This window comes from Thermobia domestica, chromosome 1 (genome assembly GCF_964235325.1).
Source record: "Thermobia domestica chromosome 1, izTheDome1.hap1.1, whole genome shotgun sequence".
Taxonomy (NCBI): domain Eukaryota; kingdom Metazoa; phylum Arthropoda; class Insecta; order Zygentoma; family Lepismatidae; genus Thermobia; species Thermobia domestica.
The window spans coordinates 218,873,085-218,891,184 of NC_137454.1; the positions used below are offsets into that span (position 1 = coordinate 218,873,085).

At 34.2% G+C, this 18,100-nt stretch overlaps 1 protein-coding gene across 6 annotated transcripts in view; it reads right to left on the reverse strand.

Moving 5' to 3' along the window:
* Positions 1–18,100, reverse strand: part of LOC145694003 (cilia-and flagella-associated protein 96-like) — a 101,861-nt gene that overhangs the window by 15,027 nt on the left and 68,734 nt on the right. For 5 of the 6 annotated variants that reach the window (XM_081770160.1, XM_081770151.1, XM_081770167.1 and 2 more), the window contains exon 7: positions 15,379–15,708. In XM_081770160.1, coding sequence (XP_081626286.1) covers positions 15,466–15,708 — 243 coding nt within the window. In that variant the 3' untranslated portion in view covers positions 15,379–15,465. Of the gene's footprint in view, positions 1–15,378; positions 15,709–18,100 lie in introns of those variants that run through there. The other variant, XM_081770178.1, reaches the window with a different exon arrangement.

Here is an 18,100-nt window from a genome sequence, read left to right on the forward strand (position 1 = left end):
AGCACGTATAACAAGGGCATACACACTCTTGGTCAAGTTGATTCAGGCTAGAGTGACCAGATTCTGACAACGAAAAGTAGGACAAAAGTATAACAGTAAATGATAGCCTATTGCGTCGGTAATACGCATGCCCTTATTTCATTACGTTAACCTTAAGTTAATTATTATTATTTTTTTTTTTTTTTAAAGTACTCAACAAAAATATTGAAGGAATTCTACACAATTCCAAATACTTCCATGAATGATAAATGTAAGCGTGATGAAACAATTTAAAACAATTCGATGGAGTAACATAAAGGAATCATTTTAATGAAAAGAAAATATTGAAGCATAAAATGTTAATGAAACATAAAAATGCGGTTCGTCTGAACGATTATAATAAATAATTATTTATCCATTACCTTGAAAACTTTTTCCAAAAATATTAACAAATCATTTTCATTAACATGTGATATCTGTTCACCAAGTAAACATCAGTAGCTACAGTGCTTGGTCACATTTTTCGTTTGAATGTTCAGCATGCCATAACTTGCTATTTTGCAAAATCATGTCATGGAATTACAATTATAGTTAAATTAGGTTATTATTAGGTGTTTTAAGAATTTCAGTTTTCAACTGAGATTTCTCATCAGTCCACAAATTATTCCTTATAGAAAATACTCTTTCAGTTGGAGCATTTGTGGCAGGGAGGCACATTCTGAACTCCACAATATCACATATTTGGGAACATGGAATGCAATTTTCTTCAATATGCTAGAATAATTTACTCCATCCTAAATTTGAGCTCATCCGTGGCTAAGCGGTTAGCGTACGCGCCTTTGGCGTGGGAGACCCGGGTTCAATTCCCGGCGGGAGCTCATGTGGTTCGGATTCCACGTTAATCAGTAGGTCCACGTCTCATATAGCCTCGCTGCTGAAAGGGACGCTAAACTAAAATCAACTCAACTCCATCCTAAATTTACCCTAATTTGAACAATGTTCCATTCTTTAATTTTTTTAGAAGTCGCATACTTCATTACATTTGTAATCTCATCAAACAGGTAGGGATCCTTTGTTTCTTTCCTGACAATTTATTAATGTACTTCAAGCTGTTCTGGACATTATCCAATTCAGTTACTGAGTTAAGTGCTGTCCAATTAAAAATGTTAATGTCTACTAAAGCTGTGGATCACTACTCAATACACTCCATACAAGTTGAATAAAATAAACGCACATATTTCTTAAAATTCGATACACACACTACCCCCCTTTTCTTGAAGATATTTTAGTTTTTAGTGAACTATAAGGGGGCGAAAAGCACAGTTATATGTCAATCTATTTTGCTTTGAGTTCAGCGATCAATGCTAAACCTTCAACTATCGAAACAAACTGATCTTCCAAAAAATTAACAAAATCACTAAAAACTGATGCCTGACTGTGGATAAAATAGAGCCATATTTTAGGTAAAGACTCATTCAAAAGCATTTCAATGATTATGAGGCACTTATCTTGTGATTAAAAATACGATTTTAAAGCTGGATTAAGTTTAAGTATACGTTCTATAGCTGGCAACAAAGGAAGTCTTCTAGTTTTACTAAAGGAAAGTAGTTTCGAGTACTCGACTTCGACGAAATCACAAAATTCACGCAATGAAGCTTCCTGTACGGTATATATGTAAAACTATGAATATATTTTCTGAACCACACGATCTATACAAACTGGTAAACAGTCTAGAGCAGTTTTTATATAGTTATTCAACATGTGTGCTGCACAACCATTTTGCTTAACGAATTCTGAAGAATATTGTTAACACCTCTTTCTTCTTACCTTTCCTTGCTGCACCTCCAAAGTTGCAGTTGGTACTATCACCACACAAACCTACGACTTTCCCTTCAATTTTGAATTCCTATAGTGTCTGAAGGATATGTGTGGAAACAATGACAGACGTTTCACCATACTGATCTTGAAAATCAAGAACTTTAACTTGCTTGAAGGACGAAAGTGACGAATCAACAATAGAAGCAGTTTCGTAGACTTATGATATGAAGAATCTGTATATTCTGTAATATAATTTACTTGATCGAAGTCTTCCTACATTTCTGAAATCGCGTAAAGGCTAAGCATTGATTAAAATAGCTTCAGATTTTGTTCTTGCACACAAATACTGCGGTTCCAAGCATTTCTTAATGAGCTTGGAACTACAGGCTGTTGAAAGAAATCGGTGATGCCAACCCGTGGTAAAAATCCCATTTTGTGGGACTTTTCGACATTAATTTTTCGAATAAAGATAATGGGGATTTTCGTCAAAATTGACATCGTATGTAGGATTTTTCACATATTTATTTCATATTTCATCGATGCTAACTAAATTCTCTGTGAGCTGGAAGTATGCTAATGACGCTTGAGTCAACATGAAATCAATGCTAATTGTTAATACTGGAATATGTATGTTAACGTGAAAATGATTCATAAAGGAACTTACGAATCTCAAAACCAAGCAACAAAGAGCGTAAATTGTACTCTGGATTTTTTTAATCATAAAGGGAAGATATTAAATTACTAAGCACGAAACAGTCAATTTCTTAAACGTTCTACACAGAATAACTAGAGAATGAAGTTTGTCCAATTTCACTACGTTCAGTAGAACATTATGGCATAAAAGCATGATGAAAATACTAAATTCTGACAACAAAATGTGCTTGTTTTCATCAACAATTTTTGTAGTATCTTTTAATTAAGGAAAATATTAGGAATTTAGAAGACTGAAATTTACTAATAATTCACTCAAATATTGAAAAAAAAAAAAAGTAAGTGATACAGTAATTTCAGTTTTTATATTTTATAAATTTTGAAAATCTTGTAATTAGTATAGCATGTGAGAAATCTAAGAGCAAAATGGTAATTTCTGCCCTTCAGGATGGGAATTTATGAAGTTCCAGTTTATGACCAATCAATTAATCGAGTTTCGTAGTGTACATCTAACGGTTAATCAAAAATATATCTTCCCCCTAAGTCCATCAAACTAAATCAGTATTTTCTAAAGCAACAAGCTCCAACATGTCAAATTTCGTCCCTCTATGCGTTAAAGAATATGTAATAATAGTTAAAACTTCCAAACAACTATTATTATTATTATTATTATTATTATTATTATTATTATTATTATTATTATTATTATTATTATTATTATTATTATTATTAATTATTTTTACCTTCGTTCGTCATATACGCAATTGGTCAGTTCTATAGTGTCAACGTGTGAACCATTCTGAGATTGCATTGGTGAAAGTTTCACCCAATCCTATATTTAGATATTTTACGCCCCGGACCCAAGGAAATTTTGCGCCCACTCTCCTTTATTTGTTTGTATTCAGTATAGCCTTAAACAATACGGCTACAGGCACTTACATTGAGCCACCAATAACAGGATAAGGCGTAAAAAACCAAATGCACGGATTTCGTTGGCAGAAAATCTCCACTAGTTTTCAAATCATTGAAGGTCGTACACACACACGTAAGTATTCCACTTATTAAAATTTTATATACAGCTTTGAAGGAACTCAGAAACTTATATGATAGCTCAGTGAATTACAGGTCTTCGCTTGGAAAGAAAAATATAAAACTAGATATTTGAATACTTTAATAAAAATTTCCTCCCTTTCTCCCTTTAGAGTGGAACTTTCGAAAATGCTAAGACATATAGTCGCTTAGATTCAGTGAGTTTTTTATACCGGATTCCATCATCTCCTTCACTTTAGATCATCAGATACTCTATCCCTTTATATATATATATATATATATATATATATATAAAGATCCTGCTTACTTCCCTTACAAAGTACGGATGCGAATACGTATTTTAGTCAAAGTAAAGTGATAGTAACTGTAACCTACCCAAGTTTCATAATAAAATAAAATATTGTAAAAAGAAAAATGTGAGATGAAACTCCGGCTTACTGCAAAGCTGGTTAATTCTCTCTGAATTGGAAGCACTGTATAAGTAACCTTGAGTGTTGGTTGCGCGAGTTCCGTGTCGTTCGAGATGACGTCACGTTGCTACCGAGCTTTTCGCTCTAAGCTAAGATCTCGGCACAGTGCTAAAAATGAGGTGAGTGGGATAGGTCGGTTAAAAATATAGAACAAATAATGGGTCTTTAAAACGTTTTCCGTATAAGTGAATCTTTCTTTATTAACTTCTTTAGATATTATAACAGACCCTGACTATTGAGTTTATTCAGATTTTGACAGTATTATCTGTTATTTATGGAGGTATTATTTTTCTAAAAACAGAGAAAGAAAAGAAAAGAAAAATAATATAGTTAATCGTACGGCAACTTAAATGGTTTATGTAGGTATACTTGTGCCTCAGTTAAAACATGTTAATTCTTGTTGTTTCTTGCAAGTTATATTAAAGTTGCTAGTCAGGAATTATATATACACCTGTTACGAAAAATTCTCAGGCAAGTGGAGACTCTAAAATGAATGATAAATTTCCTAGAATATTTAGTTAGAAAAAAAGGGGAATAGGAAACTATAGAATTACAGTTGAGTTATCGCTCGTAATTCATGCTTTTTGACCCATTAAAAGATCTCTTTTCCTCCCACATTTTCATTCCTTTGGGAAGCCACTTGGCAGTAGCTTTGAGTTCCATACATTTTGAGGAAATTATTGTAAAGGTTCCTATGTTATATATTGGATTTAATACTTACTTCAAAAACATTTGTTACTTGGGAAAAAAAAACCTTTAAAGAAAAATAATTTGAAATTTTGCTAACGGGGATTTCTATTTATGCTATTGTTATTTGTTAAATGGTTAAATATTTTCAATATTTATATATATATATATCACTTTCGGATTTGTTATAATAAAAAATTTTCACTTGTTAGAAAGCTTTTTACATTTACAAGTAGTCGTAGAAATTCTCTTGATAATCTTAATAGTGATATTTGCATATAATATAAGCCTTGTCCAGTATTGAACCTCTCACTTCACGTCGTCATTATTGTCAGCCGTGGAGGAATGGAATTCTCCTTCTCTTTCTCCTTTTAAAATTTTATATTCTAAAAGGGGAAGTGAGGTGACGTCCGTTCTCGCAGGACTGTGGGTAGTGCGGGCTATTTAAAGGTTATATATATGTCGTTCACCCGTTACATATATAATTTTTAAATAAAATAAAATTTGTAGCACTGTGCCGGAAAGGCAATTTATGCTGGCTTCTGGGTCCGGCTCGGGGGATCCAGCCAAAGTGTTTTCCCTTTATATTCTTAAACATGTGTGTATTTATTTGATCAAATTAACCTCTAAATTTGATTAACATACTTTCTTTATTCCATGCCTTTCTTGTTAAGATACTATAAATGTTGTATATGAATGATGATACAAAATATTTAATACAGTGTTGCCGGGGTCGGATAAAAAATTTAAGGTTTAGTAGGTCATTGTGTAATAAGCAAATAATTATTGATAAGGTTGTAAAAATAATAATAATTATCTTTTTGGTTTCTTTGAGCTCAATATTTTGTGGTGTGCTTGTAAGGATGGCACAATCAAAGGAGACACATATAAAGTATAGATTTTCGGGTTCTTCGAGTTCTAGTGGGGATGAATTTCTTGGATATTCTTACGAATTTTGTAACCCTATATTTGACAATTCAAGGCCTTCTGCCCATATTCAAATGAATCCTCACGAACCTTTGCTAGGTGGTCAAAATAGACCATTTCAGGATCAGACTTTTAACGTGAACCGACAAAGTAATGTGGGCCACAGTTCACAGTTTGCGAATTCCTCGCCTAATTTAAGAGCAGGAGGGAGTCAGAGCTTTCAAAATATAGTCAGACCATCTAATATGGCAGCTTCATTAAATTTAAATTTTGAGGAATTTGCCTCGGAAGGAATATATAAATCTTTGTTGCATGATATTAATAATCTACCTATAATAGATGGTACCAATACTGAGTCTACATTTCAATTTTTATTAAAACTTGATAGTATTGTCAGAGGTAAGGGTTTACCTTTAGATCTTGTGTTGGTAGCTTGTCTTTCTCGTACAAAAGGAGAAATGCAAGAAGTTATACAATCGTTCATTGGGGACGCTTCCCCTTGGCAAACTGTTTGTAGACATTTAGTGGTGCGATTTATTTCCACTATTGGTAGAACACAATTCATGCGACTATTTTTCTACGTTCCCATGTGGGAGGATCATTCATTATATGAGTTCGTAGATAATAAATTATCGATTATTCACGTACTTGATATGCCCTTTGATGAAGCCACCATTTGTAGTTTAATTACTAATATGGTAACGTCTTCTGTCCATCAATTTTTAGCTGAAAGAGGTATGCCTATCGATTTAAATCAATTGTATTTAGCTGCAGAACACTATGATGCTTTGCATAGATATAGGAAAGATTATTATCGATTACGTAATCAAGGTAGTAGTGTACGGGACTTGGTAGCACCCCGTAAATCATCTTCCTTTATCGGAGCGAAGAACACAAAACAGCAAGTAGTATTGCAATCTCGTGAACCTATAAATTTGCATAAAAATTTAGTTTCTCCAGCTATATATTCATTACCATCTAACCATAAATTTTATGATAAGGTGGAATTTTCTCCTAACCATAATTTAGAATCTCAGTATTTAACTCAAAATAACATAGATGTAAATCAAAATGGTAGTAAATTGAAAAAAATGTTAGCTATTCCTGTTTACATAACGGGTATGCGTTTTAAGTGTTTGATTGATACTGGGAGCACGAGCTCTTATCTAGTTCGACATCTTTATGATGAACTTAAAAAAAGGTGTAAAATAAAGGCAGAAAAGGTGAATGTTCAAACGATCGGATTGGGAATATACAAGTTACAGTGAATATGAGAGTAAGACTATATTTTAAAATTGGAACACAACAATTTTCAGAATTGTTCTTTATCGTAGACTTTAATTAGTTTGATCTTCTGCTTGGAAATGATTTTCACACTAAATATGATGCTTTGATATACGTTGCCGGTAATTTATATAATATAAAAGCTCGGAAGTTAGTGGTTCCTATGATCCGAGCTGATGAACTTTTGTGTGCCCAGACTGCTCTCGCTTCTGCACATACTTCTAGGAATGGGGTGAGTGGAAAGCAGCCGCCATGCGACCTTGGTTGTCCAAAAGCTTCATCTCAGCCTAGATCTCTTGGAATTTCTAAACAGAGTACGATTCCGTCGACATCAGCAACCAGAGACAACGGAGTTCACACCACGTTTGACCCTGGAGTGGAATTCGTTTTTGATCAGTCCATATTGCATCCACCGGAAACTAGACCGGAGGAATCTCAAGGTAATTATACGGTTCCTGATCAATTATTACAATGTGATTCTAATTTACAGGAGTATGTTAATAACTTGTTAACTTCCTATGCAGATGTTACTGGGGATAAAATTGGTAGAGTTAAGAATTTTACTTACAAAATTGAACTTGCTGATAAAACTCCAATTCGTTTGCAACCATATCAACTACCACCTCATAGGCAAAAGGAATTAGATTATTTTATTGCCCAGCTTTTAAGGGACAATATTATTGAAGAAGTAGATTATTCTCCCTACACTTCGCCCTGTTTCTTGGTAACAAATTCAGATGGAAGCAGGCGCCTTGTAGTTTCATACGGAGAAGTGAACAAAAAAGTGCCGGCTATCCTTTTGTTCACTATCCTTCTCCTAACATGGAGAATGTAATCTCTAGTATTTCGGATAATAATAATATATCTTCAAAACTTGATTGTAAATCTTGTTTCCATCAAATTCCTTTGTCTGATGAGAGTTGAAATATTACTGCTTTTGTAACAAAAAATAAAATCTATCGATACAAATCGGTATCAATGGGATTAGTGTTATCACCTTTTGTTTTAAGTAATTTGGTGTCAAAGGTCTTCGAAGGGTTAATTGGTAAGAATTTAGAGTATCTCGACTAAGAAGTTGGGGAATTACTATTTCTAAAAAGAAGTCCTGTCTATTTCAAACTAGTATAAAATATTTAGGGTTTCGTTTTGAAAATGGCAACATGTCAATAGATCCTGAGAGAATCAAAGCTATACTGGATATACCTAAACCCAAATATCGAAAAGGGGTTAACAGGATATATTCATTTTTCTCTTTCTATTCAAAATTTATTTATGGATATTCAGAGTTAATTGCTCCCCTTCAAGAACTAAGATCTGTAAAAAAGCCATTTAAATGGACTAAAGTTCATGATGAAGCCCTACATAAATTAAAAGATGTCTTTTGTAGTCAGATCATTTTGAAAGTCCCTGATATGAATTCCAACTTCGTTATACATTGTGATAGCTCTTTGCGTCATTTCTCTGGGGTTCTCAGCCAATATGATTTGGAAGGGAATCTTAGACCAGTGTCTATGTTTAGTCGGGCGATTCCACAATCTGATTGGAGTAAAAACATATACGAATTAGAACTTAAGGCTCTTTCTTTATCTTTAGAAAAAATTTAGTATTATTTGGCAAATCCCTTTGTAGTATATACTGACAGTAAGAGTTTAACTTGGTTACTTAAAAAACATAAAAGACAAAGGAGATATGGAACGATGTTAGAGAAAATCTCTAGGTTTAAATTTCGTATAGTACATGTAAGGACAAAAATAAATTGTATAGCCGATTTCCTTTCAAGAGTTGGAAACCATCTAGAATTCTATACAAAAGACGATAATACAGTTGAAGTTATAAAAGATCATGATAAAACAGTAAATTTGTCTTTCATTAATTTTTGGCAAAATCCTGTGTTTAATGTGCCTCTTACAGATCACCAGAGGAAGGATCCTGAATTAGGAGAGATTATCAATAAGTTAGAGAGAAAGGAAGAAGTTCCTCCGTATTTATTAAGGAATAAGGTTTTGTTTTAAAAGACTAAAAGCAAAGGGAATAATGAATTTAGGATAGTAATACCTAATTCCCTGGTTCAATTGATTATTGAATATTCTCATTGTCCAATAATTCATGGCGGGCATATGGGATATCGGAAAAACTATTGCTAAAGTCGCTGAAAAGTACACCTGGCCTACTTTATATTCTGATATTAAGAATTATATACAATCTTGTCATTTGTGCCAAACCTGTAAAGATTCTAATCGAAAGCCTATGGGTCAATATTTTACAAAAAGAGTAATGCACCCAAAAAACACCTGGTTTATAGATATTGCGGGGAAATTGCCTAGTAGCTCTAGATTTGAATATATTTTGTTACTGACGCCTATACTCGTTTTGTCTTTTTAGAACCTTTAAGACGACTAACCTCAAAAATCGTCTGTAATAAGTTGCAGGAATTGTTTCTTCGATACGGCTTTCCTGGTAAAGTTCTAAACGATGGAGCTTCTTATTTTATGAGTGATTACTTCTTAAAATTCTTGTATAGTTATGGTATACAGAGTGTAAAATTCTCCCCATATAACCCTCAATCTAACAGAGCCGAACGTACGGTGAGATCGGTTAAAAATTTAATTCGTATTTATGTTGATAAGTCTCAACAGCATTGGGCCCATTTACTATCTAAAATTGCTTTTACTATTAACATAAGTATGAATGAAACTACTGGGACTAGTCCGTGTGAACTTTATATGGGACGGAAATTTTACCATTCATTAGATGTTAAGTGGTTGATGGATTTAGATCTTCTAGACGATGACCAGGATAAAGAACAAAAATTAGTTAATATAAATAATAACATTGAACGCGCTTGGAAACATAGTGCGAAGGTTTATGCTCAAAAACATAGTCCTGTTAATTTAAACATTGATAATTTGGTATTGGTTAAAAGGTTCATGAGACAAATTAATCAAACTAACCCATAAAGGTAACACGTATAAAGGAATTAATGAAAGAATTGAGGTTAATAAATTTAATATTTTACTTATATATTTTAGAATGTTTGTTCGAACAAAATTTTGTGTTGTTTTTTTTTTTTTATTCCGGCAGGAATGCCTCGTCCGAGAAAGTGAGAGGATACCCCCTTTTCATACTGTAAATACCTCATCATCATCCTTTGTGTATGTTTGTTGTAAGGATTTGGAGTATCAATGGTAGAAATTTATAAAGAAGGCGTTAGCATAACAATATTTATGGAAGATTCTGGTAATGTATTGAAATAATTGTATTATTCAACTTGGGATTGTTCTGGATAGGATTTGTTTTGGACCGACCCTCGGATAATATGTAACCTACCCAAGTTTCATAATAAAATAAAATATTGTAAAAAGAAAAATGAGACGAAACTCCGGCTTACTGCAAAGCTGGTTAATTCTCTCTGAATTGGAAGCACTGTATAAGTAACCTTGACTGTTGGTTGCGTGAATTTCGTGTCGTTCGAGATGACGTCACGTTGCTACAGAGTTTTTCGCTCTAAGCTAAGAGCTCGGCACAGTGCTACAATTGAGGTAAGTGGGATAGGTCGTTTAAAAATATAGAACAAATAATGGGTCTTTAAAACGTTTTCCGTATAAGTGAATCTTTCTTTATTAACTTCTTTAGATATTATAACAGACCCTGACTATTGAGTTTATTCAGATTTTGACAGTATTATCTGTTATTTATGGAGGTATTAGTTTTCTAAAAACAGAGAAAGAAAAGAAAAGAAAAATAATATAGTTAATCGTACGGTAACTTAAATGGTTTATGTAGGTATACTTGTGCCTCAGTTAACCTTTTTCAGGACGAACGGCTCAACCCTTGAGCCAGCAATTCAAACCTTTCTAGCTCAGCTCCTAATTAACCTAGAGATATTTTGGTATGTATCTTTTCAGAAAGGATGGAACTTTTTAATCCTGTGTATATCATTCATATAGTGGGTCCCGCCGTGAAGGGGGAGGGGAGCAAAGTTGGGTGTTTATAGCTTTCCCTCTCTCCCTTCAGAATTTGGGGGAGGTACCCCCCTGATGGAGCTACAAGGATAAAAAATGGCATCCATAGAGACAAATGAACACACTTACTAGCCATACCCAGTCCATGGCTTTTGGGCTTGAGAGGGGTGAATAGGAGGGGTATTGAATTTACCCTTTTTCTTATTGTATATTTTCTTATAAAGACAAAAAATATTTCAAATTTGAGGAACTCTGGCAACATTGTTATTCATCGTACGAAGAAAAAAAATCTCACATTTACGACAGATATTTGGGGCAATGATACACAAAAGTCAAACCCGTCGGTTCAATACGAATGGAAAAAGAAATTCGGAACCCCAAACCTACGTGACACATCCTGTGTATTATTCAATATCCACTGTAATGTACTCTAACGTTGACAACCCTAGCGACATTCCTAATTATCACAGACTCACAAACCATACCTCGTTGAAAACCTTACGAGACACCCATTTCAACAATGTAACTTGTGTGTCTCGGGCCAAACCAGTACAAGAAGAAGACGAAAGTCAAAATTTTTGCGAAAAATCTAATTTTTCCAAATTTGTCCGACTATGGCAACACTGGTATTGGTCGTACGCAAGGAAAAAAATTCTCACATTTACGCCAGACATTGGGAACAATTATATAAAAAAAATGACGGGTTTAAGTACAATAGGAATGGAGAAAAAAATTCTGAACATCCAACCTATGTGAATCATCCTGTATTTTGCTCGAGAGATTGCGGTATACGCTAACATTGGCAGGCTTGGCCACGCTCCTAATTGTCACAAACATATCTGCTATACCTCGTTGGAAACCTTATGAGACACCCATTTCAACAGGGTAACTTTCGTGTCTCTCGGGCGAAACTAGTAAAAGAAGAAGACGAAAGTCAAAATTTTTGCGAAAAAATCTATTTTTTCCAAATTTGTCCGACTATGGCAACACTGTATTTGTCGTACGCAAGGAAAAAAAATCTCACATTTACGCCAGACATTGGGAACAACTATGTAGAAAAATGAAGGGTTTAGGTGGAATAGAAGTGAAGAAAAAAATTCGGAACGTCGACCCTACGTGAATCATCCTGTATTTTGCTCGAGAGATTGTGGTATAAGCTAACATTGGCAGACTTGGACACGCTCCTAATTGTCAAAAGTATACCAGCTATACCTCGTTGGAAAGCTTATAGAACAGATATTCCAACAAGGTAACTTATTGAACACACACACACAGAGAGAGAGCGAGAGAGCGAAAGGAAAACAGTTATCACCTCAGAATGCACCGTTCTATTTTTAGCCTGGTCAAGGTCAGCTTTAGTTATCAGTTGAACCTAAGGGTCGTAAATATGCAATACATTTCTTTCAACTCCAAAATCTTCCTGCCGAAGCAAAAGGAAAGAAAAGCAATGATCTTTCGACGAACAATGTTAGGTGAACCAATGCGAGTTTCTTCTCTGCCGTTAGTAAGATTCTGCATTCCTACTGCACTTACACGGTTTATTTTTTGCACAATTGTTCACAATAACGGGGATAAATGTGAAAATTATTTTTCTTGCATACGACAAACAACAGGTTGCCATAGTCCGACAAATTTCGAAAAACTTGATTTTCCCCCAAAAATTTTCATTTTCGTCTTCATTTTCTTTTACTAGTTTTGCCCGACAGACACGAAAGTTACCTTGTTGGAGTGTTTGTTCCATTAGCTGATATGTTTGTGACGATTAGGAGCGTGGCCAAGCCTGCCAATGTTAGCGTATACCACAAACTCTCGAGCAAAATACAGGATGATTCACGTAGGTTGGATGTTCAGACTTTTTTTCTCCATTCCTATTGTACCTAAACCCGTCATTTTTTTATATAATTGTTCCCAATGTCTGGCGTAAATGTGAGAATTTTTTTCCTTGCGTACGACAAATACCAGTGTTGCCATAGTCGGACAAATTTGGAAAAAATAGATTTTTCGCAATAATTTTGACTTTCGTCTTCTTCTTCTTTTACTAGTTTGGCCCGAGAGACACGAAAGTTACCCTGTTGAAATGGGTGTCTCGTAAGGTTTCCAACGAGGTATAGCTGATATGTTTGTGACAATTAGGGGCATCATCACCAGACTTGCCAATGTTAGCGTATACCACAATCTATCGAAAAAAATACAGGATGATTCACTTAGGTTGGATGTTCAGAATTTTTCCCTCCATTCCTATTAAATCTAAACCCTTCATTTTTTGATATCATTGTCCCCAGTGTATGGCGTAAATCTGAGATTTTTTTGCTTGCGTACGGTATGTAACAGCGTTGCCACAGTCTGACAAAATCTGAAGAAATGCATTTTAAAAAAAATATTTTAGTCTTCTTCTTCTTTTACTAGTTTGGTCCGAGAGACACGAAAGTTACTTTGCTGAAATGTCTGCTCTATAAGGTTTCCAACGAGGTATGGTTTGTTTGTGTGTGACATTTAGGGGCGTCGCCAAGCCTGCCAACGTAAGGGTAGACAAAAATTTCTCGGGAAAATAGGAACAGGATGATTCACTTAGATTCTATCTTCCGATTTTTTTTTTTTTTACCTAGCTATTGTACCTTTGTTATTCATTTTTTGGTATAATTATTATCAATGTCTGGCCTACAGGTCAGAATATTTTTTTCCAGCGTACGACTAGAAAGAGTGTTGCCAGACTCTCACACATTTCGGAAAAAATAAATTTTTCATTTTCTCTTTCTTCTTCTTCTTCTACGGGTTGAGTACGGTAGCCTCAAAGGTTATCTTACTAGAATCTTTGTTTCATAAGCTTTCCAACAATGTATAATTCATACCCATGGAAGAATTAGGAGGGGTGCTAGGACCGCCAAAGTAAAGGTCTACGATTTTCTTGAAATCCCTGCCCGTCCTGAAAATGTTAAAACATGTTAATTCTTGTTGTTTCTTGCAAGTTATATTAAAGTTGCTAGTCCGGAATTATATATACACCTGTTACGGAAAATTCTCAGGCAAGTGGAGACTCTAAAATGAATGATAAATTTCCTAGAATATTTAGTTAGAGAAAAAAGGGGAATAGGAAACTATAGAATTACAGTTGAGCTATCGCTCGTAATTCATGCTTGTTGACCCATTAAAAGATCTCTTTTCCTCCCACATTTTCATTCCTTTGGGAAGCCACTTGGCAGATGATTTGAGTTCCATACATTTTGAGGAAATTATTGTAAAGGTTCCTATGTTATATATTGGATTTAATACTTACTTCAAAAACATTTGTTACTTGGGAAAAAAAAAACCTTTAAAGAAAAATAATTTGAAATTTTGCTAACGGGGATTTCTATTTATGCTATTGTTATTTGTTAAATGGTTAAATATTTTCTATATTTATATATATATCACTTTCGGATTTGTTATAATAAAAATTTTTCACTTGTTAGAAAACTTTTTACATTTACAAGTAGTCGTAGAAATTCTCCTGATAATCTTAATAGTGATATTTGCATATAATATAAGCCTTGTCCAGTATTGAACCTCTCACTTCACGTCGTCATTATTGTCAGCCGTGGGGAAATGGAATTCTCCTTCTCTTTCTCCTTTTAAAATTTTATATTCTAAAAGGGGAAGTGAGGTGACGTCCGTTCTCGCAGGACTGTGGGTAGTGGGGGCTATTTAAAGGTTATATATGTGTCGTTCACCCGTTACATAACTCAGCTCGACAGAAAATAGTTAATTTAAAACGGTCCAGTCGTTTCGTCACATTGGGCATTTGACGTATTCAATGAACAAGAAAGCCAAATCCACTTTTGGTCATTTTGGACATACTTCATCTTTAAGGTCTCTATCTAAAGCTCTTTTCAGAGCTTAAAAAAAAATTCATGTTCAGATATTGTAAGTAACTCTTACAATGCAAAAGAAGTGTTAATTCTTCGTGTACGTAAGCGTATTATACAAACATTATATTCTTTTTCTCACAACTTTCAACTTTCATAATTGAACTGGATTCTCTTGTCCTCTAAGCGCCCCATTTTATGAGTACAAAATCAGAAGTAAAAAAATATTTTAACAATTATCTTGATTCCTTTTCTTAGAAGAAGAATTTTCGAAATCGCTGGGCCACTTACATTTAATGAGGAGTTCATGTACCAAGTTTTTTCTCCCTAACTTGAGAGGTTAGTGACGTACTTTGTTTTTAGCAAACATTTTGAACCCTCTCTTCATTTAGGATAAAAATGATACTAATTGAAATCGGCTCAAGAACACTGCTATGTTCAAAAATTCATTTCAAACTTTCCAGCTGTTTTGTCGTAAGAAAAGGATGCATACAATGTCCTTTTCATTTTCATAAATAATGTTAAAAATCAACAAAATGGAATGTAGTAGTACATTTATTCGTAATGACATGCATTGTTACATTTCAAATGGTTGTATGAGAGTACAAATGATGTTTACATTTTTATTTCATAATTATATAATAAATATCAATAATAAACATCAGTGTAAATATAAACTTTAAAATGTACCCAACATTTTCAAGGAAATGATTCAATGACTAAACTAATCGAAACAAAACAAAACAAAACAAAAAAAAAGCACGTAGATATGGGAGAGATGATAACTACCAAGCTTTATTCATAAACAAAAGGCTTCGTGGTTCTGCAATTCAACTTGTTAACCTTGAAGTTTATGTTCAGTTCAACGATGGAACGTACAGGATGTGTTTTCTTACCGATAGATTGGACCATAGGCGGACCAGCTGATTTTCCTTTGGTCTTATCGAATTTCTTCAGGTACGAATTGATGTTCGTGATGTATATATCCTCTGAATGTGTTGGATACTTACTGAAAGTCCCTGCTTTACATCCTCCAAGCTTGAAAAGAAAAAATGTACAATAAATCAGAAATTCCACTACATGACCATGATTATCGTAGGTAATAAGAACCCAATATGAATGTTCCAACTTTTCTTAACACTATACCATTCTACTTTTGTAAGACTGCACTACAATACATCATCTTATATGACGAGCTTTCTAGTGAAATGTATTAGAGCAGGTGTATACTCTGAATATGGAGCGGTAATTATATCTATTCTTCGGTACTTTGTTCTCATAATGTCATTAATGTTGTCTCTGTCTGATTTATATAGATAGATAGATAGATAGATAGATAGACGTTTCGGAATCCTAAGGTACTCGCGCAACAATATTTATAGAGGGAGTTTGGCTACGGGCATATTTTAATTACTTACCAACTACTTCTATAAAAATGGTTGCGGAAGCACCGCAAGATTCTGAAACATAGATATTTGGATAGGGCAAATACTAGTTCCTAAGTTAGGTCTTGACCCGGCTACGGTAGGTTCCATAGTTTCTGAGCTATGGACCTTTAAAGTTCATTTTTTCGTGTTTTCGGTACCCTATAACTCCGAAAGGAAGCATTTGTGCACCCAGGTTGGTCTATATTTTTCATCTTATCTTGGCGTCAGGAATCACCTCTGAAACGTTGACGGTGTTGTTTTGAAACACCCTGTATATATATAAGTAAATAGTAGCGGCAACTCTTGAGTGAAGTCACACCGGTGAAGTTAAAGCTTTATTGCTACAAACCAAGATAAGAAAACATACCTAATGTGTTAATTCTTGTACACAAGACATAAGTTAGATAAATTTTCTACCACTAGCTTGTAGCGAGAAAACTGACAATGTGATTTCCATCGCAAGCCACCACTGTACGTGAATAAACGAAGTGCACTGTATTGGGCGAAACATTTATGTAAAGAACAGTGACTGTTTCATGTAGTAAGTCTAACTTTGTACATATTATATATATATATATATATATATATATATATATATAGATATAGATATATACACAGGAGAGTTTATATATAGGCTATAGTATTTTACAGACTATAAGACACACTTTCTTCTTCGAAAAATTGCCTTCAAAATTCAAGTGTCTTATAGACGAAATTAATATTAAAATGTCCAGTATTTGATTTAAAATTCCCGCCGGTCTTAAAAATGGCCATACATTTGATGCCGCGGGAAACCTATCTCTATCTGGCAACATTAGATTCAACTGGCAGCAGCAGTGCACCAATGCGACGAACATGAGCTGTGGAGATTCACAAGCTTGCTAACACTGTCTTCCTCCCGCACCATCATCACAAACCTAGAACCACAGACTAGAATATACAGACCGTAAACTCTGCGAAAAACTGGAAACAAGGCGAACCGTAGCGCCTCTAACATACGACAATGAAACTAACCAGTCGATCTGTTACAACCCATGTCGACAGCCCATGACGTCACGCTCGAAAACCGTTGGCAGCACCAATCTACTTACGACGAAACATCGTTCTCCACCACACGTGCAATCTAATAATTAAAATGGTAAAAATGTTACGATATATATATATATATTTTTTTTTTTTTTTTTTTTTTTTTTAAGTGCTTAAAAATTAAGGCGCATCTTATAGTCTGTAAAATACGGTATATATGTAGGGGCTATTCGATTGATGGAAACATCACAGATTCGATAACAATTCCAAGTGTTATGAGGAATCAGTTTTTGGCCCTTTTGTTAGTAGAGGAAAGAAGGGAATTATAGAATATTTTGCTTGCATAAATAACTTCCATCCAAGTTCCATCATGTAAAAATAACTAGCTCTCGTATTGCCATACAATGAATTTAATAGTCTGTAATACCTAACACGCTGAAGTTATGCAAATCCTCAAAACACAAAAAGTAACTAGAAATGTTAAGATAAAAGGCTGAGGCTAAGACACAGCAGCAGTAGAAGATGGGGATATGGAATTGTAGTTTCCAATATTTTATTAATGATTTCTATATGTCCTATTACTGCCAATTTCCATTAAACTAGTTTTTATCTAAATTCAGATCTCAAGTATTAACAAAAGTCACTAACATAAATGTCTTTCTCCGAATAAGAACACTCTATGGGTCGGCATATAGCATTGAACACATTCCATTCACATTATACTAAGAAAACTTAACTAAGGAAACTACCCCAACATGCTAAGAAAGTTTATTGTAGTATTATATATCCTAGTTATATATCCTAGTATTATATATCCTAGTTAGAGGTTGAGAATATTTTGTCATAGTGTTTTACTCCTGATTGGAATGTTGGAGTACTATAAAATAAGTTGGGATACCTATTCAGTTATGGAATACCTGTGAGATTAAGAGGTCCATAACCTCTCCCAATATCAGTTTTTGTCTTCGTTTGTAACG